Consider the following 21,295-nt stretch of genomic DNA (forward strand, 5'->3'; position numbering starts at 1 on the left):
ATCTGACTCTACTGGTGTCTGTCGTGCTTTTGGCCATGCTTCCTGCAACAGACTGTTTTATTTGCATTTCTTAACTAGTTGAGTTTGCCTTATTGAAATTTAATTACAAGACTAACATAATAAACTGGGTCTTTTGGTACTGCTACTGTGATCAAAGCAACTCCTTGTTTTCTGTGCAATGCATGCATGGTCTCTGACAACCCAAACTAAGATCCCAGATATTGAAATATCCTGCCTTCCAAATTATGTTCTTGTGTCCTTTCTTACTTTTTTTTTTTTTTTTTTCCTCCCTCTGCTGCAACACGTGACACTTGTCTTCATTCTGCTGCCAAAGCAGAATAAACACTTGACTTTTTTACCTTGTGTCGCAAGCATGGTCCTCAACACTGTTTCGGTGTCCTGGAGTGGAAGACACAGCTTCCACTTCTGCTGGCATGAAAGGTGATGAACATGTGCATACTTGAGAGTTACTGTATTGTCTGTCAAAGTCATTTTTAAAATGGCTCAAATATACCATGAGTAATGCATGTTACGGTTCTGATAATTCAGTTTTGTTATTAATCAGATATCTCGGGTCTACTACTTTTGCTCCTTTATAGTCATCACTGAACTTTGAGAGACATTCTGAAAACATTTTGTGGACAGAGAATCGTTATGAAGTAAATCGCAGAAGACGCAACTCCTCAGATGGGCTTGATTCTAATGTTGGACGACATTATGGAGGTATAATTTAGCTTTCATGGAATGCTTTTACATCACTGATGTGTAGCACTGGCTAGGAAAAAAAAAAAAAAGATGATAATAGTTGTCCTATGCTAAATGTTGTGTTCTGTAGTGACATAAGAGGTGATGGAAAGATGGATCATCTGGGAGAGAATAATGTGATGAGTAAGGGTTAGCCAGAGTAATGCGATTCCAGGTGTATTTCTATCTTAACTCATTCTTATTCTTAATTTTCTAGCTAATGACATTTAAATGAGTAGCCAGGAAAAGGGGTTGAGTAGTCTTAATGTTGGACTACAATCCTCTTTCTCTAGAACTGTTTTATGAGATTCTTCCCTACTGCTTATATGAATAAGTTCACTATGCTATCACATCCCAGAGTACAGGGCTGCTTGCTTGACTCCTCTAACAATTTTGTAAAAGTAGAATGTTCTTCCAAAACTGTCTGTTATTACATTTCTTTAAAACTTAAAAATCTAAGGACATTTTGGAAGAAAAGAGAAGAATGGTTGGCGTTCACAAGGCAGAAATGGTACAGAAAATATAAACTATCGTGGGGGATACCATGGCGAAGGTTCCCGTGCTCATACCAGCCCTTCCCACTGTGGAAAAAGCCAAGGACTGCATGAAAACAATGTACCTGATAATGACACTGGGAAAAAGGAAGACAAGGAAGTACCTAAACAGTTTGAGGCTGAGGATTTTGTAAGTTAATTGTAATAAACGAGATTCTATTGTTTCTGCAAGTTCCATTTTGTCCATTACAAGCTACTTCATGAGATTTCACCAGTTACAGGTTATCGTGTAAGGGATCACCTTTAAGGGGGTGTTAGTTATTTGTCAGCTAACTTGTTTCTCTTTTCATCTCTGTTTTTATCATTGTATGTTTATTATTGTCACTTAAATGTTTAAGTGAAACTACAGTTGGGTTCTAAGTTGATTTTTTTATAGTATTTTGCCACAGTAAACTGTAGCACGTGTAATTGTGTAGAATTTAATACATACCTTACTGGAAATTTAAAGTACTAACAAAGTTATTCTGCCACTGATCCTTTGAGGTTTCACGTTTCAACCTACAATTTTAGGATATAAGAGGAAGGATAAACTTCCTCTTTGAAGAACCACACATCACTTTTTTTTTTTTTTTGGTTTGTTTTTGGCTTTCTTCAGATAGTTTATATAATGGTATTGACTGCTGCTTGAGATCACAGAATCACAAAATTGTAGGGGTTGGAAGGGACCTCAAACAATCATTGGGTCTAACCCCCCTGCCAAAGCAGGTTCCCTAGAGCAGGTTGCCCAGGTAGGTGTCCAGATGTGTCTCAAATATCTCCAGAGAAGGAGACTCCACAACCTCCCTGGGCAGCCTGTTTCAGTGCTCCATCACCCTCACCATGAAGAAGTTCTTTTGCATGTTGGTGCGGAACTTCCTGTGATCCGTTTTGTGGCCATTGCCCCTTGTCCTGTCCCCAGAAACCTCTGAAAAGAGGTTGGCCAAATCCCTTTGTCTCCCACACTTAAGGTATTTATAAACATTAATAAGATCCCCCTCTCAGTCTTCTTTGCTCAAGGCTGAGCAGACCCAGGTCTCTCAGCCTTTCCTCACAGGGGAGATGCTCCAGGCCCCCTATCATCTTTGTGGCCCTCAGCTGGACTCTTTCCAGGAGATCCCTGTCTTTTTTGTACTGGTGAGCCCAGAGATGTTTTATTGAAGAGAAGCAAGTGACCATTGGTATATTTGGGTTTGCAGAGGGCAGTTTCTAGTCTGTCTCCATTTAAAAGTCTTGGACAGCAGAGGTTATACTTCTGATATTGTTGTTGTTCTTTATTTCATTGGTCCTAGAATTCAAGACTCCTTTCATTTTGTTTTAAATAATGATAAACTTTCCTTTCAGCCATCTTTGAATCCTGAATATGAGAGGGAACCAAACCAGAATAAGTCTTTAGCTGCAGGTGTGTGGGGTGAGTATTGTTGATGTTCTTAAATATAAAAATATAGTATAGATTTGAAGTTGTTTTATTAGAAACATAATTTATTTTAGAATATTTCAAATATATAGATGGAAATTGAGGAAATTTCCTCAGTGTTATTACAATGTGAGTATCTCTTTATAAGAGAGGTAATGCTTCTATTTGAATATCAGTCTGGTCTGTAGATACAACCACTGCTAGGGTTCTTGTCCCAGAACAAGTATGTATCTTTTTGTAAAGATGTCAAGAATTTATCTACCAAGAGGAAATGTCACAAAGGTGGGTCACCTAAACGAGTGATGTGATTGCTAGTTGAAGACTTCATGAAAGAATGCTTCTGACTGATCAGAATAGTTAAAGAGCTGGGAGAAAAACCTAGCAGGGCTGGAAAGAGCAGGTTAGCTTGCAAAGACTTAAGGTCTCTTCCTGGAAGCAAATTTCCTGAGCTGATCTGTGTGTTGATGAATTACTTGTAACGAAGCCAACCCTGAGAGCGGGCATTGAACTGAACTGTAGTCTGGGATAACTTTCTCATCTCCACCTGATTAGTACTGTAAAATGATAGCCATATTTTTCTTGAAAGTGGGCTTTTGATACAGAATTGTTCACTAAGAATGTGGCAATAAGGTCTCCCCTGAGCCTCCTATTCTCCAGACTAAACAACCCCACTTTCCTCAGCCGCTCCTCCTAAGACTTGTGTTCCAGACCCTTCACCAGCTTCGTAGCCTTTCTCTAGGTATGCTCCAGGGTCTCCATGTCCTTTTCGTAGTGAGGGGCCCAAAACTAATCGTAGTACTCGAGGTACGGCCTCATCAGAGCAGTGTACAAGGGGATGATCACCTCCCTGGTCCTGCTGGTTACACTGTTCCTGATACAAGCCAGGATGCCATTAGCTTTCTGGGCCACCTGGGCACACTGCCGGCTCATGTTCAGGTGAGCACTGATCAATACCCCCAGATACTTTTCCTCTGCACAGCTTTCGAGTCACTCTGCCTTAAGCCTGTAGTGCTGCATAGGGTTGTTGTGACTGAAGTGCAGGACCCGGCACTTAGCCATGTTGAACCTCATCCCACTGGCCTCTGTCCATCAACCCAACCTGTCCGGGTCCCTCTGCAGGGCCTTCCTACCCTCCGGCAGATCGACACTTCCCCCCAACTTGGTGTCGTCTGCAAACTTACTGAGGGTGCGCTCCACTCCCTCATCCAAATCATCAATAAAGATATTGAAGAGGATGGGCCCCTACACTGACCCCTGGGGAATAATCCAGCTGGTGACTGGTCGCCAGCTGGATTTCACTCCATTCACCACCACTCTCTGGGCCCAGCTGTCCAGCCAGTTTTTAACCCAGCACAGAGTGTACCTGTCCGAGCTATGGGCTGCCAGCTTCTCCAGGAGAATACTGTGGGAGATCGTGTCAAAGGCCTTGCTGAAGTCTAGGTAGACTACATCAACAGCCTTTCCCTCATCCACCAGGTGGGTCACCTGTTTATAGAAGGAGATGAGGTTGGTCAGGCAGGACTTGCCTTTCACGAACCCTTACTGACTGGGCCTGTTTCCCTGGTTGTCCCACATATGCTGTGTGATTGCATTCAAGATGACCTGCTCCATCATCTTTCCTGGCACCGAGGTCAAGCTGACAGGCCTGTGGTTCCTTGGTTCCTCCTTATGACCCTTCTTAATAGATGGGCGTCACATTAGTGAGTCTTCAGCCATCTGGGACATCTCTGGATGACCATGACCGCTGATGATGGAAAGCAGCTTGGCAATTGCATCTGCCAGCTCCCTCAGCACCCTTGGGTGGATCCCCTCTGGCCCCATGGACTTGTGACAGTCCAGGTGTAGCAGCAGGTCTGTTTCCACCTGAACTTTGGGGGGGGGGTGTTCTTCTGCTCCCCGTCCCAGGCTTCCAGGTCGGGAGGCTGAGTACTCGGAAGATAAGTGGTCTGACTGTTAAAAACAGATGTAAAGAAGGCATTAAGAACCTCAACCTTTTCCTTATCCTCAATAGACACGTTCCCCCTGCGTCCAGTAAAAGATGGAGATTCTCCTTGGTCCTCTTCTTGCCTTTTTTAATATATTTGTAAAAACATTTTTTGTTTTCCTTAACCAGTGGCCAGGTTGAGCTCATGCTGGGCTTTAGCTTTTCAGATCTTCTCTCTGCATATGCTGGCAACTTCCTTGTACTCTCCCTGAGCTGCCTGTCTCTTCTTTCACCGGACATAAACTCTCTTTTTCTCCCAGATACTCAGCAAAAGTTCCCTCTTCCGCCTTGCCGGTCTTCCCCACCGGCTCATCTTACAGCACACGGGGACAGCCTGCTCCTGCACCTTTAAGAGTTCCTTCTTGAGGAGCGTCCAGCCTTCCTGGACCCCTCTGCCCTTCAGGACTGACTCCCAAGGGACCTTCCCTACCAGTGTCCTGAACAGTTCAAAGCCTGCCCTCTGGAAGTCCAAGGTAGCAGTTTTACTGTCTTGACCCCCCTCCTGACTTCACCAAGAATAGAGAACTCTACCATTTCGTGATCACTCTGCCTAAGACAACTCCCGACCACCACATTTCCTGGGGACCCCCAGTAGGTCCTACTGGGGACCCCCAGTAGGCTCACTAACTAGCTGAGTCAGGAAGCTGTCTTCCATGCACTCCAGAAACCTCCTTGATGGTTTCCTCTGGGCTATGTTGTATTTACAGCATATGTCCAGGAAGTTAAAGTCCCCCGTGAGAGTGAGTGCTGGTGATTTGGTGACTTCCACCAGCTGCTTGTAGAGTGCCTCAGAATTTACTCAGAATGAGGGCAAATTTAAATAACATGAAAGCTACTATTTGAACTGTTAATAGTAATGAGATCTGAATCTTGCTGCTCATTTTAAGTGGTACTTTAATTTGCTGACTCTTATTCTCATACTTCCCCAGCACGTTTTGTGCTGTTAGGTATTTATTTAGAAGGGGGTGGCCTATGTCTAGTTTTACAGAATTGCGAAGAACTTTTGCAGTAGTCTTAAAAAATTGGACTACTTTCAATTCTTGTGTATTTAGTAGCTTTAATGTGAAAGTCAAGAAATATTTAACTTTCAATAAAAGTGTAACAGTAGCTAATTTTATTTCTATAGCAACTTGAGTGTTTTATCATGTTTGAAGCACTCTGGCTGCTGCGTAGTGTGGCTCAGGTTGATCAGATTCTTGATTCCAGGCTTTTTAGGTATTGCTTCACAAGCAAAGGAAAGAACAGTTCTGTTAGTTAAATAGGTTCTGTAAACTACAGTGCAGTGGCTTGTTACAGCTTACAGTGTGATATCTTTATTATAGCTTGGCTATTGCAAATCTCATTTTGTAGTTGAAAAACTGAAATTAAGGCTCTTTATTCCCTATAAAAGGAAATGCAGTATTCAAGAATGTTGCTGTTCCCTTTAAATGCTTGTTTTAAAAAAAAAGGATACTTTTAGATTACATTTTATCTTGTGTACCTGGGATGAGAGCATGCTTGTATTATGAAAATGTATTTCATAACTTTGTACTTATTTCTCATTTAACTTTATCACAAGTGTAACGTTTACCTGCTAAACAAAACTAAAGTAATTTATGCTTTTAAGATAGTTTTCTTTTTTAAATGTAGGATATGGTGACTGACCATGAATTAGAAACACTTGCAGGGGGAGAAGATAATCTTGGAAAAGGTTGTTGATGCAAGATTGGAGGGCATGTGCAAAAATAGTTTTTCCCACTTTTTAGAAATTTTAAACTATTTTTAATAGCTGCTCTTGAAAACTGTCAAATGTCAGTTATTTAGTATGACAGCTGACTGTATGTTTCTAATTAGTACTGTCTTGAACCTGGAAAAGGTGTAGGGTTCAGATGTTCTGTTTTAGACATCTTAGGCATGGAGATAGAAATTGGTCATTGCCATGATCTGGAATAGTATGCATCACTTCTGATAAGAAGTGATGTTTATAAAGAACTTTATGGAACATTGACTCTAAAGTGAGCTGTTAATTATGAGTAATAATTCTTTAGTAACCTTAAAAGGAAATATGAAAGCCATATCTTTTGAAGATAACTATTAACAACTAATAGCATTTGGTGTTTAGATTTGCAAACAAAAGCTGTATAGCTAGTTCTTTGACCAAAGAATATCTTTCTGAAAGTAAAATTCCTGCAGTGCCAAGTGAAATATTTTACAAACAATGGTTGTAGAAAGTGGAACAGAACCTTTTTTTATCCAGTTTTGAACAGTGTGTTATTTGTGAAACCTAACTCTGGACTAAGTTTTTGCTTTATGCCTGTTTGTTCTGGACCATATGGCTGTTCAGTAACCTATGAAGTAGAAACTTAAGGCTATATACATATGCACATATTTTTCTTTTTCCAGAGTATCCCTTGAATCCCAAATCTAGATCCTCAAGAATGCTGGTCATTAAAAAGGGCAGTACAAAAGAACTGCAAATATCTGGATTCCCTCTAGTAGGAAGTCTTCATTTACAGACAGTAAAAAATGGAACTGGCACAAGTGTTTATAAAGGATTAGTCCCTAAACCTGCCACTCCACCCGCAAAGGTGAGTTTTGGATACTGGTGGCATGAATAACAAGCCGGGGTGGGAGTGGGGGGAGCTCTAATTCTGAATGTGCTCATTTCACCCCTAAAAATTCTGTTCCTAGAGTATGCTTTCAAGTCTTGCATACCTCAAGTGCTACATGCCCCAAAGTTGACTGGAAACACTTTCTCATTTTTCTTTTAAAATTATACTGTAACTGAAACTTCCTTTATTTCTTATTTACCTTTTTTTTGAGAAGTGCAAGAAGCATCCAAGTGAGAGTGAAAAGAATGTTTTTAATTTATGGAGTAGTAATGCTTTTTCTGTATATGTTTTTAACAGAAAAAGAGATACCAAGTTGGGAGCTATAGTTGGCATAAAAACACCTTCAGAATTTATTCCAATTATTGATATAGACGATGTTGCAACCTCTTAGTGCCATTTTTGGTCCCTCTCCATATGCAACTTTCCATGTTCATCTTTTGATTTTTGTTTCAGGAATTTTTCATGTGCTCCTAAGAGCACCTGATAGAGCTGTTTATAACTCTAGAACTTAAAGTATTGAAAACATTATCATAGAATCTTAGAATACACTGAGTTGGAAGGGACCCACAAGGATCATAGAGTCCAACTCCTGGCTCCATACAGTACCACCCCAGAATGAAACCATATGTCTGAGAGCATTGTCCAAATGCTTCTTGAACTTGGCAGGCTTGGTTCCCCTCTAAACCCTTCACCATCTTTGTAGCCCTCCTTTGGACATTCACTTATAGTTTTATGTCTGTCTTATATTGTGGTGCCCAAAACTGCACACAGTACTTGAGGTGAGGCTGCACCAGTGCAGAGTAGAGCAGGACGGTTACTTCTCTGGACTGGCTAGCAATGTTGTGCTTGAACTCCAGGGTACAGTTGGCCCTTCTGGCTGCCAGGGCACACTGTTCACTCATTCACTTGCCGTTGACCAAAACCCCCACTTTTCTTTCTGTGGGGCTGCTCTCCAGCTTTTTATCCTCCAGTCTGTCCACATATCCAGGGCTGCCCTATCCCAGGTGCAGAATCTGACACTTGCTCTTTTTAAAATTCTGTTGGTTGGTGATTGCCCAGCCATCTAATTTGTCAAGATCTCTCTGCAAGGCCTCTCTACCCTTGAGGGAGTCAACAGCTCCTCCCAATTTAATGTTGTCTGCAAACTTGTGTAGAATGCATTGGAGTCCTATGTCCATGTTATTTATGAAAACATTAAAGAGAACTGACCCCAAAATGGGACTCTGGGGGAACCCCACCAGTGACTGGCTGCCAGCCTGATGTAATCCTATTTACTATAACCCTTTTATAATTATTTTCAGCTGTTAAAAACTCATATTTTAGTTCTTAATACATGACATATGATGATCTTAATTGTTCTTAAATTTAGCTCTTTATATAAAAAGTGTAAGCTATTTATGAAAGGATTAATTGCTCATAAACAGTTGGTCCTACAGAAAACAGGTGTTTGGACTAAATTATGGTTGTTGTTATGGTTTGCTTTTCCTTAATCAGTTTTCTAAAGATGCCTGAAAATAATTCTTTTGTAGTTGATGATTCTTTAATTTTTGTTTAGACTACGCAGTGGAAAAGCCAAGCAAAAGAAAATAAAACTGGGATTCCATTTCCTCTTGAATCTACATATGGTATTGGCAATTTCAGTCCTTTCAAATCGAACAACAAGGCATTTCCTGTATCACAGAATTCAGTGAAAGAGGTAAAATAATGCTTGTAGTTCTAATATATCAATTTTTTCAATTGTTTGGTTAGATAAGTAGATCAATAAAACTTATGGAGAATTGTATTTAATAAGTTTGTTTTCTAGAAGTTAATGTGAGAGAGGGTAATGTGAAAGGTAGGTACCTCACTGCCTTTAAGTACTACTGTATAATTTGCTTTGTAGGCTTGATTTAGAGTAAAAAATGGTGCACTAGTATGTATAACTTGTTAGGTTTAAAATTTAAAAACTGCTAATATACTTCAGAAGGTCAACTGTTTTTTTAGCAGTGCTCCATAAACCTGCATCTCTATTTACATGCAAGAACCATATATACTGGAATATGGATGTCTTTCCTCTGCTGACTGTGGATATACATGCAACCCAAAACTACAGGTTCTTGAAAGGGGTTTTGTCTTTCATTTAGAAAAATTTCAACAATTGTGCTTCTAAGTCTTTTTTCTTTTTTTTCCTCACCCCCTACATTAGTGTAATCAGTCAAATTCTTCATCCCCTGTTGACAAAGTTGGTCAGCCTCATTTAACAAAGTTGACAAGAATGCGGACTGATAAGAAGAGTGAATTTTTGAAAGCATTGAAACAAAGAGTGGAAGAACACGAAGATGAAAATCATGCTGGGCGAGAGAAGGTAATGTTCTTCATATGTGTTGTAGATCCAGCAATTGAATCTATGTTGGTTGAGCCTTTGTAAGAGCATATTTAAGAAAGGGAAAAAAACTGCTGTGCAACAGCTGCTGGGAGAAAGAGGAGTGAGGTTTCAAGCTGAATGTAACCTGTAACCTATGTTTTATTTGGCTATAACCAGACTGTTAAGGCATGGTCTTGCATCTCTAAATGTAGGAAAGGAATTACCTTTTGAACTGTAAAACGTTGCTCCAAGTACTACGTTCTCCAGTGCTTCTCAGTAGTTTCTTTTTCTTTCTGCAGAATGTGTTCATATATGTTAATAACTCAGGCAAATCTTGTATTCAGTAACAATAAAAAAAAAAAAAAAAGAATATTAGTACACTAAACTAATCTTTCTGGAGGGCAGTATATTACAACTTGTCTGCTATCCTTTGTTGTGGTTTAACCTGGCCGGCAGCTAAACACCACACAGCCGTTTGCTCACCCTCCCCCCTCCCTCTCTGGGATGGGGGAGAGAATCAGGAAAATGAAGCCTGTGGGTTGAGATAGAGACAGTTTATTAGGACAGAAAAGAAAAGAATAATGATGATACTACTACTACTGCTAATGTGTACAAAGCAAGTGATGCACAATGCAATTGCTCACCACCTGCTGACCAATGCTCAGCCTATCCCTCAGCAGCCAGCCCCCCCACCCTGGCTAGCCCCCCCTATATATTGTTTAGCATGACGTCAGATGGTATGGAATACCCCTTTGGCTAGTTTGGGTCAGCTGTCCTGGGTGTCCCCTCCCAGCTCCTGCTGCACCCCCAGCCTGCCCACGGGCAGGACAGAGGGAGAAGCTGAGATGTCCTTGGCTTAGTGTAAGCACTGCTCTGCAACAATTAAAACATCAGTGTGTTATCAACACTCTTCTCTATCCTAATCCAAAACATAGGACCCTACCAGCTACTAGGAGGAAAATTAACTCTATCCTAGCTGAAACCAGGACATACATCCACCCCTTATTCCATACCATTTATGTCATGGTCAGGTTGCACACTTACCAATACATTCTAATTAATCACCACTTTCATCTATGGTATATAGAATGTACACTGAATTTGCATAGTCCGTGACTGACTTAGGGCTCCATCAGTCACAGCGGTCTTTCAGGGCAGAAGAGATGGTGAGTGATGTTGGAACACTGCATGTTGAAGCTTCTTCTCGTTCCATCACATCTTTGTGTTTGTCCATTTCTATCAAAATGCATTCATTATTATCTGCATGTATGTTACTATGATACCATTAATAGGACATTGACATATAGCAATCATGGTAGTGATGACATACAGTATTATATAATAATTAACATGATACAATTCAACTCATGGGCTATTCTTACCCAGTATTAAATCCCCTTGAGGTACACACCGGACCTCCCCATCCTTTTGCATTACCTACCAAGTGCATCCAGGTCCCTGAGCAAAAGCTATTCCACGAATGGGTTTGCCTTTTCCTGAGGCAGGAGTAGCCCAGACTGTTTTACCCAGCATGTTTCTTATGTGCACTACAGGAACTTTATCCCCTTCTACAGTACGTAACAGGTTGGATTGGGCAGGTCCAGCTCGGTTGGCAGATCCCCTAGTGTTGACTAACCAGGTGGCCTTTGCCAAATGCGTATCCCAATTTTTGAATGTCCCAGCGCCCATTGCTTTCAATGTAGTCTTTAACAGTCCATTGTATCGTTCAACTTTCCCGGAGGCTGGTGCATGATAGGGGATGTGATACACCCACTCAATACCATGTTCTTTGGCCCAAGTGTCTATAAGGTTGTTTCGGAAATGAGTTCCATTGTCTGACTCTATTCTTTCTGGGGTACTATGTCGCCACAGGACTTGCTTTTCAAGGCCCAGGATGGTGTTCCAGGCGGTGGCATGAGGCACAGGATATGTTTCCAGCCATCCGGTGGTTGCTTCCACCATTCTAAGTACGCGGCGCTTGCCGTTGCGGGTTTGAGGGAGTGTGATGTAATCAATCTGCCAGGCTTCTCCATATTTATATTTCAGCCATCATCCTCCATGCCAAAGAGGCTTTGACCGCTTGGTTTGCTTGATTGCAGTACATGTTTCACAGTCATGAATAACTTGTGCAATAGCAGTCATGGTCAGGTCCACCCCTCGATCACGAGCCCACCTGTATGTTGCATCTCTACCTTGATGGCCTGAGGTGTCATGGGCCCATCGGGCTATAAATAATTCACCCTTATGTTGCCAGTCCAGGTCCACCTGAGCCACTTCAATCTTAGCAGCCTGATCCACCTGCTGGTTGTTTTGATGTTCTTCAGTGGACTTATTCTTGGGCATGTGAGCATCTATGTGGTGTACCTTTACAACCAGGTTCTCCACCCGAGCAGCTATATCTTGCCACAATGCAGCAGCCCAGATGGGTTTGCCTCTGCGCTGCCAGTTGCTCTGCTTCCATTGCTGTAACCATCCCCACAGGGCATTTGCTACCATCCATGAATCTGTGTAGAGATGGGGAACTGGCCACTTCTCTCGTTCAGCAATATCTAAAGCCAGCTGAATGGCCTTCACTTCTGCAAACTGACTCGATTCACCTTCTCCCTCAGCAGCTTCTGCAACTCGTCATGTAGGACTCCATACAGCAGCCTTCCACCTCCGATTTTTCCCCACAATACGACAGGACCCATCAGTGAACAGGGCATATTTCTTTTCATTTTCTGGTAGCTTGTTGTACAGTGGGGCTTCTTCAGCACGGACCACCTCCTCCTCTGATGATATCCCAAAGTATTTGCCTTCTGGACAGTCCACAATCATTTCCAAGATTCCTGGGTGACTGGGGTTTCCTATTTGAGCCCGCTGAATAATCAGAGCTGAGTAATAAGAGTAAACTACTTACTCCATGTAGCATGGGTTGCATGATGTGTAGAGGGGACCCTTCCTTTGAACATCCAGCCTAGTACCGGCAGTCAGGGTGCCAGGAGGAGCTTTTTCAATACTGACAATTTCTGAAGCAGATCAAACTCCTTCATACGCTGCCAATATATCTTTTTTGGTGGGAGCGTAGGAGACCTCAGATCCTCTGTATCCCTGACTCCAAAACCCCAGGGGTCGACCTCGAGTTTTCCCCAGGTTCTTTCTGCCAGTGGCTCCAGGTGGGGCCATTCTCCCTGGCTGCGGTGTAGAGCACTTTCTTTACATCTGGTCCTGTTCGAACTGGCCCAAAGGCTACTGTATCTCACATTTAATCTGTTCAAAGTTTGTCGTTGCTTGGGGCCCCATTCAAAGTCATTCTTCTTACGGGTTACTTGGTAGAGCGGGTTTACAATCAGACTGTAATTTGGCATGCGCATTCTCAAAAACCCCACAACACCTAGGAATGTTTGTGTTTCTTTTTTGTTAGTTGGTGGAGACATAGCTGTTATTTTGTTGATCACATCCATTGCAATTTGATGACGTCCATCTTGCCATTTTATTCCTAAAAACTGGATCTCTCGTGCAGGTCCTTTGACTTTATTTTGTTTTATGGCAAAACCGGCCTTCAGAAGGATTTGGACTATTTTCTTCCCTTTCTCGAAAACTTCCTCTGCTGTGTCACCCCACACAATAATGTCATCGATGTACTGCAGGTGTTCAGGAGCTTCCCCCTGCTCCAGCGCAGACTGGATCAGTCCATGGCAAATGGTAGGGCTGTGTTTCCACCCCTGGGGCAGCCGATTCCAGGTGTATTGGATGCCCCTCCAAGTGAAAGCAAATTGTGGCCTGCACTCTGCTGCAAGAGGGATGGAGAAAAATGCATTAGTGATATCAGTTGTGGCATCCCACTTGGCTGCCTTTGATTCTGGTTTGTACTGGAGTTCTAGCATGTCCGGCACTGCAGCACTCGGTGGTGTGACTTCGTTCAGGCCACGATAGTCCACTGTTAGTCTCCACTCACCATTAGACTTTTGCACTGGCCATATGGGACTATTAAAAGGTGAATGAGTCTTGCTGATCACTCTTTGACTCTCCAGCCGGTGAACCAACTCATGGATGGGAATCAGGGAGTCTCGGTTGGTGTGATATTGCTGCCGGTGCACAGTTGTGGTAGCGATTGGCACTTGCTGTTCTTCGACCCTCAGCATCCCCACAACAGAAGGGTCCTCCGAGAGACCGAGCAAGGTAGACAAATTTTTTATGTCCTCTGTCTCTAAGGCAACTATTGCAAAATCCCACCGCAACTCTTTGAGGTCCTTGAAATATCTTCTTCTAAGATATTAGAGGAAAAATAACTGTATCCTAGCTGAAACCAGGACATCCTTCAAAGCGATTAATGGAAAAACTTTGTTCTTTTTCTCAGATTGTTTCCTTTCTAATTGGAGGGCTTAGATACCCAGAAATTCTCTGTTCTTAGTTTTGTCGTAGGAGCAATATTTTCACAGAATCCCAGAATTTCTAGGTTGGAAGAGAGCTCAAGATCATCGAGTCCAACCTCTGACCTAACACTAACAGTCCCCACTAAACCATATCCCTAAGCTCTTCATCTAAACGTCTTTTAAAGACCTCCAGGGATGGTGACTCCACCACTTCCCTGGGCAGCCTGTTCCAATGTTTAACAACCCTTTCGGTAAAGAAGTTCTTCCTAAGATCCAACCTAAAACTCCCCTGGTGCAACTTAAGCCCATTCCCCCTCGTCCTGTCACCAGGCACGTGGGAGAACAGACCAACCACCAATTTTGATTTATGCATATATAAAGAAACTGCTTCTACTTTGAAATCGAGAACTTGAAGCTCTGTACTGTATGATTCTAGAATCTAGAATCCTTCTATGATGATACTGTATATAATATTATGTCAGATTTCTTTCATTGTGGATCAGTTCATGCAGTGCCTGGCTGATGCGCTGAGAATAATTTGTCAGTGCTACCTGCCGCCAAAGAGCTATAAGCATAGTTACGTTATGTAGTATGTGTGAAGGTAAATAATGTGTTATTCAGGATGAGGTGATTACACATCTATGAGTGGTTTAAAAATATATATATATATTTTTAAAAAGTGATCTTGAAGGGTTACTCAGAGATGAAAAAGACAACAACAAAAAACAACAGTGCCACTGTGCAATGCTTGTAAGACTAACTTTTCTGACCCTGTTTCTATTTCAGGAAAAATAAAATTTGCTGTAATGGGACTGTACAAATTAACTGTATGTGTGTGTTGGGTTTACGTGGCAAGGACTTGATATTGTGGAGCTGCAGCAGTGGCCTCTGTGAGAAGAGTCCAGAAGCTGCCCCATATTAGAGAAGAGCCGGTTCCAGCCAGCTCCAAAAAGGACCAGCCGCTGGCCAGAGCCAAGCCAATAAATGATGTTGGTTGTACCTCTGTAAGAACATATTTAAGAAGGGGGGGAAATCCTGCTGTGCAGCTGGGAGAGCAAGGAGTGAGAAACAGCCCTGCAAACACCAAGGTCAGTGAAGAAAGAGAGGGAGGAGGTGCTCCAGGCACTGGAGCAGACGTTCCCCTATGGCCTGTGGAGAGGCCCATGGTGAAGCAGGTTGTCCCCCTGCAGCCCATGGTGTATGATGATGGAGCAGATCTCCACGCTGCAGCCTGTGGAAGGAGCCCATTGTGGAGCAGGTGGACCTGACCTGAAGGAGGCCCATGGAGAGCCCCTCAGGAGCAGGCTCCAGGCCAGACCTGTAGCCCTTGGAGAGGAGCCCGTGCAGGAGTGGGTGATCTGGTGGGAGCTTCCACCTGTGGAGGACCCATGTGTCGTGGTTCCACTTGAGTGGGCAGCCGAGCTCCACCACAGCCGCTCTCTCACTCCCCCTCCTCAAAGAAGAATGGGGAGAAAATATGTGAAAAGAGCTCAAAGGTTGAGATAAGGATGAGAAAATCACGCAATAATTATTGTAACGGGCAAAACAGACTCAGCATAAGAAGATAGTAAGATTTATTGCTCATTACTAACAAGCTAGAGAAGTGAGAAACAAAAGAAAAAAAAACAAAAGCACCTTCCCCCCCATCCACCCTCTTCCACATTCTCCCCCCGAGCGGCGCAGGGGAACGGGGAATGGGGGTTATGGTCAGTCTACAGCACTTCTTCTCTGCCGCTCCTTCTCGGTCACTCTCGTCCCCTGTGCTGTGGGGTCCCACCCACGGGATGCAGTCCTTGATGAACTGATCCGGCGTGGGGTTCCCACAGGCAGCAGCTCTTCCAGAACTGCTCCAGATATGGGTCCGTACCACGGGGTCCATCCCTCAGGAGCAAACTGCTCCAACCTGGGTCCCCCACTGGCAGCAGCTCCTGCCGGGTCACCTGCTCCTGCGTGGTCTCCTCTCCATGGGCTACAGGTCCGGCCTGGAATCTGCTCCGGCAGGGGTCTTCCACAGGCGGCAGCCTCCGTCGGTGCAGGGCCACCTGCTCCACCGTGGTCTCCTCCACGGGCTGCAGCGTGGAACCCTGCTCCACCGTGGTACTCCATGGGCTGCAGGGGGACATCCTGCTTCACCATGGTCCTCACCACAGGCCGCAGGGGACTTCTGCTCTGGCGCCTGGAGCACCTCTCCCCCTCCTTCTGCACTGACCTTGGCACCTGCAAGGCCATTCCTCACTGCTCTCTCTCTCCCAGCTGCTGTGTGGCGCAGCGTTTTTTTCCCTGTCTTAAATATGCTCTCACAGAGGCGCAAAACAACATCGCTTATTGGCTCAGCTCTGGAAAACAATGGGGCCCTTCCCAAACATGGGTCAGCTTCTAGATCTTTCTCACAGAAACCACCCCTATGGCCCCCTGCTACCAAAACCTTGCCACATAAACCCACTACACCATGTTGGAGCAGTTTGCTCCTGAAGGGTGGATCCTGTGATACAAACCCATATTGGAGCAGTTCTTGAAGAGCTGCTGCCTGCGGGAAGCCCATATAGGATCAGTTTGGGAAGGACTACATCCCATGGGGGGGACCCCATGTTGGGGCAGGGGAAGAGTGACCATGAAGGAGTGACAGAGGTGAAGCATTATGGACTGACCACAACCTCCATTCCCCATGTTGCTGCTTGGGGGAAGGACACAGAAGAGGGTGGATAGGGTGGGGGGTGGGGGTTTTAGTTTGCTTTTAGTTTCTCTCTGTTCTGGCCTGCTAGTGATAGGCAATAAATTACATCAGTCTCCCTATGCTGAGTCTGTTTTGCCTGTGATGATAATTGTTGAGCGATCTCCCTGTCCTTATCTCAACCCTTGCACCCTTTTCATCATATTTTCTCCCCCTTTTCCTTTGAGGAGTGGAGCGAGAGAACAGTTGTGGTGGAGTTCAGCTGCATAGCAGAGTAAAACTTACACAGTGAGTGAGTTAGGAAACGTCTGCATTTTTTTATTTGGTATTGTATTGCTGAATACACCCTGAGGTGGGTGTTGGGTGCAGTGTTGTTTAAGAAATGCACAAAGATTTTGATTGAAGATTAAAAAGTTCTTGGTTAACAGTGTTTTGAGCTTCAGAATTCTGAAAATATTATGTGAACATGATTGGAGTTTCTGTTCCTGAAATTGTCTTGAACTCTTAATATCTTCATGGTATTTATGTCAAATGCATTTGGTTGTCTCGCTGTACACAGCTGATTTTCAGATGCAATGTATTTTGGAGGGGAAAAAAAAGGTCATAATATCGTTGGACAGATGTATGTAACACGTAACAAATACTCTAAGCTTTTAATTGCATGTATTTAGTTCCCTGCCATTGCTGTTTCACTAACTGGTATCAAAAGATGTTCAGGTGTAACAAATCATATAACTGTAATAGTTGTCCAGCTTCCAACATTAATTTAAATGATTATCAGTAGAAGATGCACTGTGTAACTGAGTGGTTAAGTAGATAACTTCACATCAGTCTTTTATAATGTGATGATGTTGATAATTTTTAAGGCCTGCAGTGACAGGCTTCACCTCTGAAATAATGATGCAAGTTGTGATCAGCTTCTGAATCATGCTTGGAGGAAGGTTTTTTGCCCTGATACACTAAAATTCTTTAATATTTTGATGAATTTTCTTTGATAATCTAAGATGTATTTTCCAGGTTAATAATTTAACAGCTGAACATATGTTTACTGGGATACCTCTTAAGAATTTCTTGCTAAGCATTCTAAAATTTCTGGAAGCAGATAGCACTGAATGGAAGGGGAATGGTAATGATGGTCTCAATCCTGGACTCAAAAATATTTCTTACAAGTGCAGAACTGGCTGAGTGATTGCCTCCTGCTATGGGTAATGCTGTTATATGCCAAGCCTCGGGCTTTTGTTGTCAAAAGAGTGCTAGCTAGATAATCATACTCTTCTTTGTTTTTTCAGTTGCTAAGACTTCTGAGGTAGTTTGGCTAATTACTGAATAAAAATTACAAGTTGACGAATGAGTAGAATAAACATTTTAGATTTATGGGATTAAAGAACTTTTAATATTTGAGTGAGCCTGGACAGTCTGCTTTCTAAATAAGCTTTCTTCCTAGTTCTTATATCACGGCTAGTAAGTTACAATTGCTGTTACAACAGCCTGGGAATTTTGCAGCATTTGTAGAGGTTTACTTGAGTGGAATTTACTTTTAAACTCTGTAATGTATAATTGCTTTAACAGGATGACTCCTTTAACTTGCATAACAGCAACAGTCCTCGTCATGAGAGATATATAAATCAAAACTTTGAAAATGAAATTCCGCAAGAGAATGGCAATGCTTCAGTTACATCTCAACTAGTCATTAGATCTTCAACTTTTCCTCAGGCAGATGTTCTTTCAAGCTCACTTGAGGCAGAGCATAGGTATGTATTTATTATATAAAATGTTTCTTCATGGTAAGTGAGTGTCTTCAGTTCTTACAAGCTTAGAAGTCAGAATCTGGAAGCTGAGAAGACGATACTTAATAAGAGCTTAAGTTTTAGACATACTAATTTAACATTGAATATACTTTGCTTCTATTAGGCTTGTGTACTGGCATCTTTAACTTGCTTTACTAAAAATTTGATATTTCCTTAATGAAATAAAGCAAACTACATAGAGACTTTCATCCCTCTGATTTTGGGCTGTATATCTAGGAGGAACAACGTGTGTAATTGCTATCTGTATTAATAATACTTCAAATGTTGCATCTTATGTAAAACTCAGTGAACTTTTCCTTGTTAAAGAAATGGATCGTTTTTATAGCTATTTGACATGGTCAGTGATATCACAAGACAATGCAACAGAAAGGGAGAAAGTAACTTCAAAAAAGGATTGAAATATAATTCTAGTATCTCCTAGGTGTAACTGCAGTAGCAGGTGATACAGATGAGAATGGTGCTGCTAGGAAATCATAACTCAGTCTGCAAGCGAGCTTGTCATGAGTGCTGTTAATTTCTTACTGTTAACTAAGGAAATAGAGTCTTTTTTTCAGTGATAGATTCTATGTATACATTGGACTAGAGAAATTTTCCTTCTGTAGTACCCGCAGAGACTTTCATGACTTCTTCTCCATTAAGAGTATAGAAGGTGAAACGTACCCTGTTCTGTTTGTGGTTTTTCCCTGTTTTTGTGTGTGTGTGTGTGGATTTCTGCATGCATGAAGACGTTATGGTAGGCCTTTTTGTGGAAAAGTGGACTCGAAGTGTCCAGCTTAACTCACAGGATGCTTGTGCATGCCTAATAACTATTGGCACATTGTACAAAATAAATCTTGGACTTTCCTTCTGCTGGGGGAGTTTCCAGCATGCAGTGATTATATATTCATCCTGTAGGTGTTGAGTTTGCTAATCTGAAATTTTTAGTGTAGTTTACATTCTTAACTGTCCTAGAAGCCTAACGCTGCTTTAAAGAGACAATGTTGCTTAAGTTATTTAGCTATTGCCCTAAATTTTACTTAAATTAACAGCTATATAACTGTTCAATTATACATAATACTATTAAAATCCTAGCTTGCCTGCAGTAAAACTTTGACTCAAATTACTGTTGCTAAAAATATAACTATCATTGAAATGCTTTTGGCATTACATAGTAGCAAGTCTTTTTTTTTTTTTTTTCCTCATAAAAGAGAAGCTTTGGATGATTTCTGCATTATTTCTGCTGATTTCACTGCTCTGGCAATCGCATTGTCCAGTTAGGTCTAAGCAATACAGAGGGATATAACTTCCATTTCTGTTGCTGTCCCGTTAACTTTTTTTAAGCAGACTAAGTAGTGCTGTCCCATCCCTCTACAATTTGGGGCTTTTAGTATGGTTTTAATAACGGTTAGTGCTGTCATTGGTTGCATGCAGGGTTGTCCAGTGCACATCTGTTGTATTTTTTGTAGGGAGAGTTATGTTGAAGAGTGTTTCTTGCTGACATCTGGCTAAATGGAGTATCAGGTACACAACATCAACTTGAATTCATCTAACTAATTCTGTTTTAATATATTCACTGTTCTTCATCTGTGTCAGTACCCTGTGCCAGTTCTGGCATATACTTTTAGAAACATCTTTAATTTTTGTGAGATAGCGGTGTGTTTTGCTTTTGCTTTTTAACCTCTGAAGATTTAAGGTCAATAGACCTTAAGGTTTGCCTGAAGAAGGTGCTAATCCTGTTGGAAAAAACTTTGCAGCAAGAGAATGTGCTATCTTTGTTAAATGCCAGTCTTCACCCTCAGATTAAACCCCTGTTTTCAGTGTCTTAATGCTTAAAACCACTTTCTTCATGCTCAGTTACTGCTGTACCACTTTTGGTACTAGCTAAAATACTTTATTTCATCTTTTGAGACATCTCAAGTTTAATCACCAGAGGAATGTCTCCATTTCTCTTCCTCCCTGCATCCCAAAACTCGCTCCTAGTTATAGTCTGTACATGCTGCAATATCAGCATTTGCTGTCAGGTGAGACTTGAAAAATTACAAAGAAGCCTGTCCGGGCTCTGACACTAGCATGTGCTAGAAAAATAGAAACTATATGAGGCCATTGCATCCTGAATTGTGCCTCTGTCACTGAAGAGCAATGCAGATTTTCTCAGGATTTGATGCAGAAGGTGGTGTAGGTTGAAGTGAGTGCTAGCTCCCATGGAGGAAACTCCACCAGCATTCCTTCTGGTTGCTGCTATCCAGGAAAAAACGCAGATTGCCTCAGTGTGAATATTTGCCTCTTTACACTTTTTGAGGAGGTACACTGTTGTTCCACCAAAGCAGTTATGCAAAGGAAATGCATTCTTTTCCACCTTATATAGTCTTCTTCTAGTCTTTACTATGGCCAAGGTGGCCACCTATCGCCACCTCACTCACCAGACCCTCCCTGTTTACAAGCAACAGGTCTAGGAGGGCACCTTTCCTAGTCAGCTCTCTTTGTACCTGTACCAAAAAGTTATCATCAAGGTGCCTCAGGAATCTCCCGGACCTCTTTGTCTCAGCTATGTGATATTCCCAGTTGATATCTGGCAGGTTGAAGTCCCCCATAAGGACAAGGGCAGCTGATCTAGAGGTATCTCTCAGTTCCTTAAAGAATAGTTCATCAGTGTTGTCATCCTGGCCGGTTGGTCTATAGTAGACTCCTGTAACAACATCCCCTTTATTTGCTTGTCCCTTAATCCTTACCTAGAGGTTCTCAACTGTGTCATTGCTTACTGCAAGCTCTGTACAGTTCAGTCCCTCCATTACATACAGTGCCACCCCTCTGCCTCACCTGCCCTGCCTATCCCTTCTGAAGAGCCTGTAACCATCCATCGTAACACAACAGT

General features: G+C 42.4%; 2 protein-coding genes and 2 pseudogenes across 25 annotated transcripts in view; 2 read left to right on the forward strand and 2 right to left on the reverse strand.

Annotated features, from left to right (window-relative positions):
- Positions 1-13,061, reverse strand: part of LOC311426325 (uncharacterized protein) — a 35,085-nt gene extending 22,024 nt beyond the window's left edge. Inside the window, exon 1 of the mRNA XM_084502759.1 lies at positions 12,289-13,061. The gene's annotated coding sequence lies outside the window, so the exon portion shown is untranslated. The remainder of the gene's footprint in view (positions 1-12,288) is intronic.
- The window catches only part of LOC311426497 (mitogen-activated protein kinase kinase kinase 1-like), a 286,004-nt pseudogene that overhangs the window by 147,011 nt on the left and 117,698 nt on the right, over positions 1-21,295 (forward strand). The gene's annotated exons all lie outside the window — the stretch shown is intronic.
- Positions 1-21,295, forward strand: part of LOC311426305 (vasculin-like) — a 65,792-nt gene that overhangs the window by 35,172 nt on the left and 9,325 nt on the right. For 16 of the 22 annotated variants that reach the window (XM_084502659.1, XM_084502677.1, XM_084502663.1 and 13 more), the window contains 7 exons: positions 600-723; positions 1,205-1,428; positions 2,619-2,685; positions 7,058-7,242; positions 8,822-8,962; positions 9,452-9,610; positions 18,206-18,387. In XM_084502659.1, the coding sequence (XP_084358785.1) occupies positions 600-723; positions 1,205-1,428; positions 2,619-2,685; positions 7,058-7,242; positions 8,822-8,962; positions 9,452-9,610; positions 18,206-18,387 (1,082 nt within the window). Of the gene's footprint in view, positions 1-599; positions 724-1,204; positions 1,429-2,618; positions 2,686-4,410; positions 4,543-4,935; positions 5,149-7,057; positions 7,243-8,821; positions 8,963-9,451; positions 9,611-13,623; positions 13,772-14,751; positions 14,989-18,205; positions 18,388-19,889; positions 19,945-21,295 lie in introns of those variants that run through there. The other 6 variants (XM_084502669.1, XM_084502671.1, XM_084502668.1 and 3 more) reach the window with 5 other exon arrangements.
- Positions 9,637-21,295, reverse strand: part of LOC311426261 (mitogen-activated protein kinase kinase kinase 1-like) — a 67,988-nt pseudogene continuing 56,329 nt past the window's right edge. Inside the window, exon 19 of the transcript XR_014698947.1 lies at positions 9,637-9,943. The product of XR_014698947.1 is annotated as a mitogen-activated protein kinase kinase kinase 1-like (transcript). The remainder of the gene's footprint in view (positions 9,944-21,295) is intronic.

Source organism: Aythya ferina, assembly GCF_964211825.1.
Source record: "Aythya ferina genome assembly, chromosome: W".
Taxonomy (NCBI): Eukaryota; Metazoa; Chordata; class Aves; order Anseriformes; family Anatidae; genus Aythya; species Aythya ferina.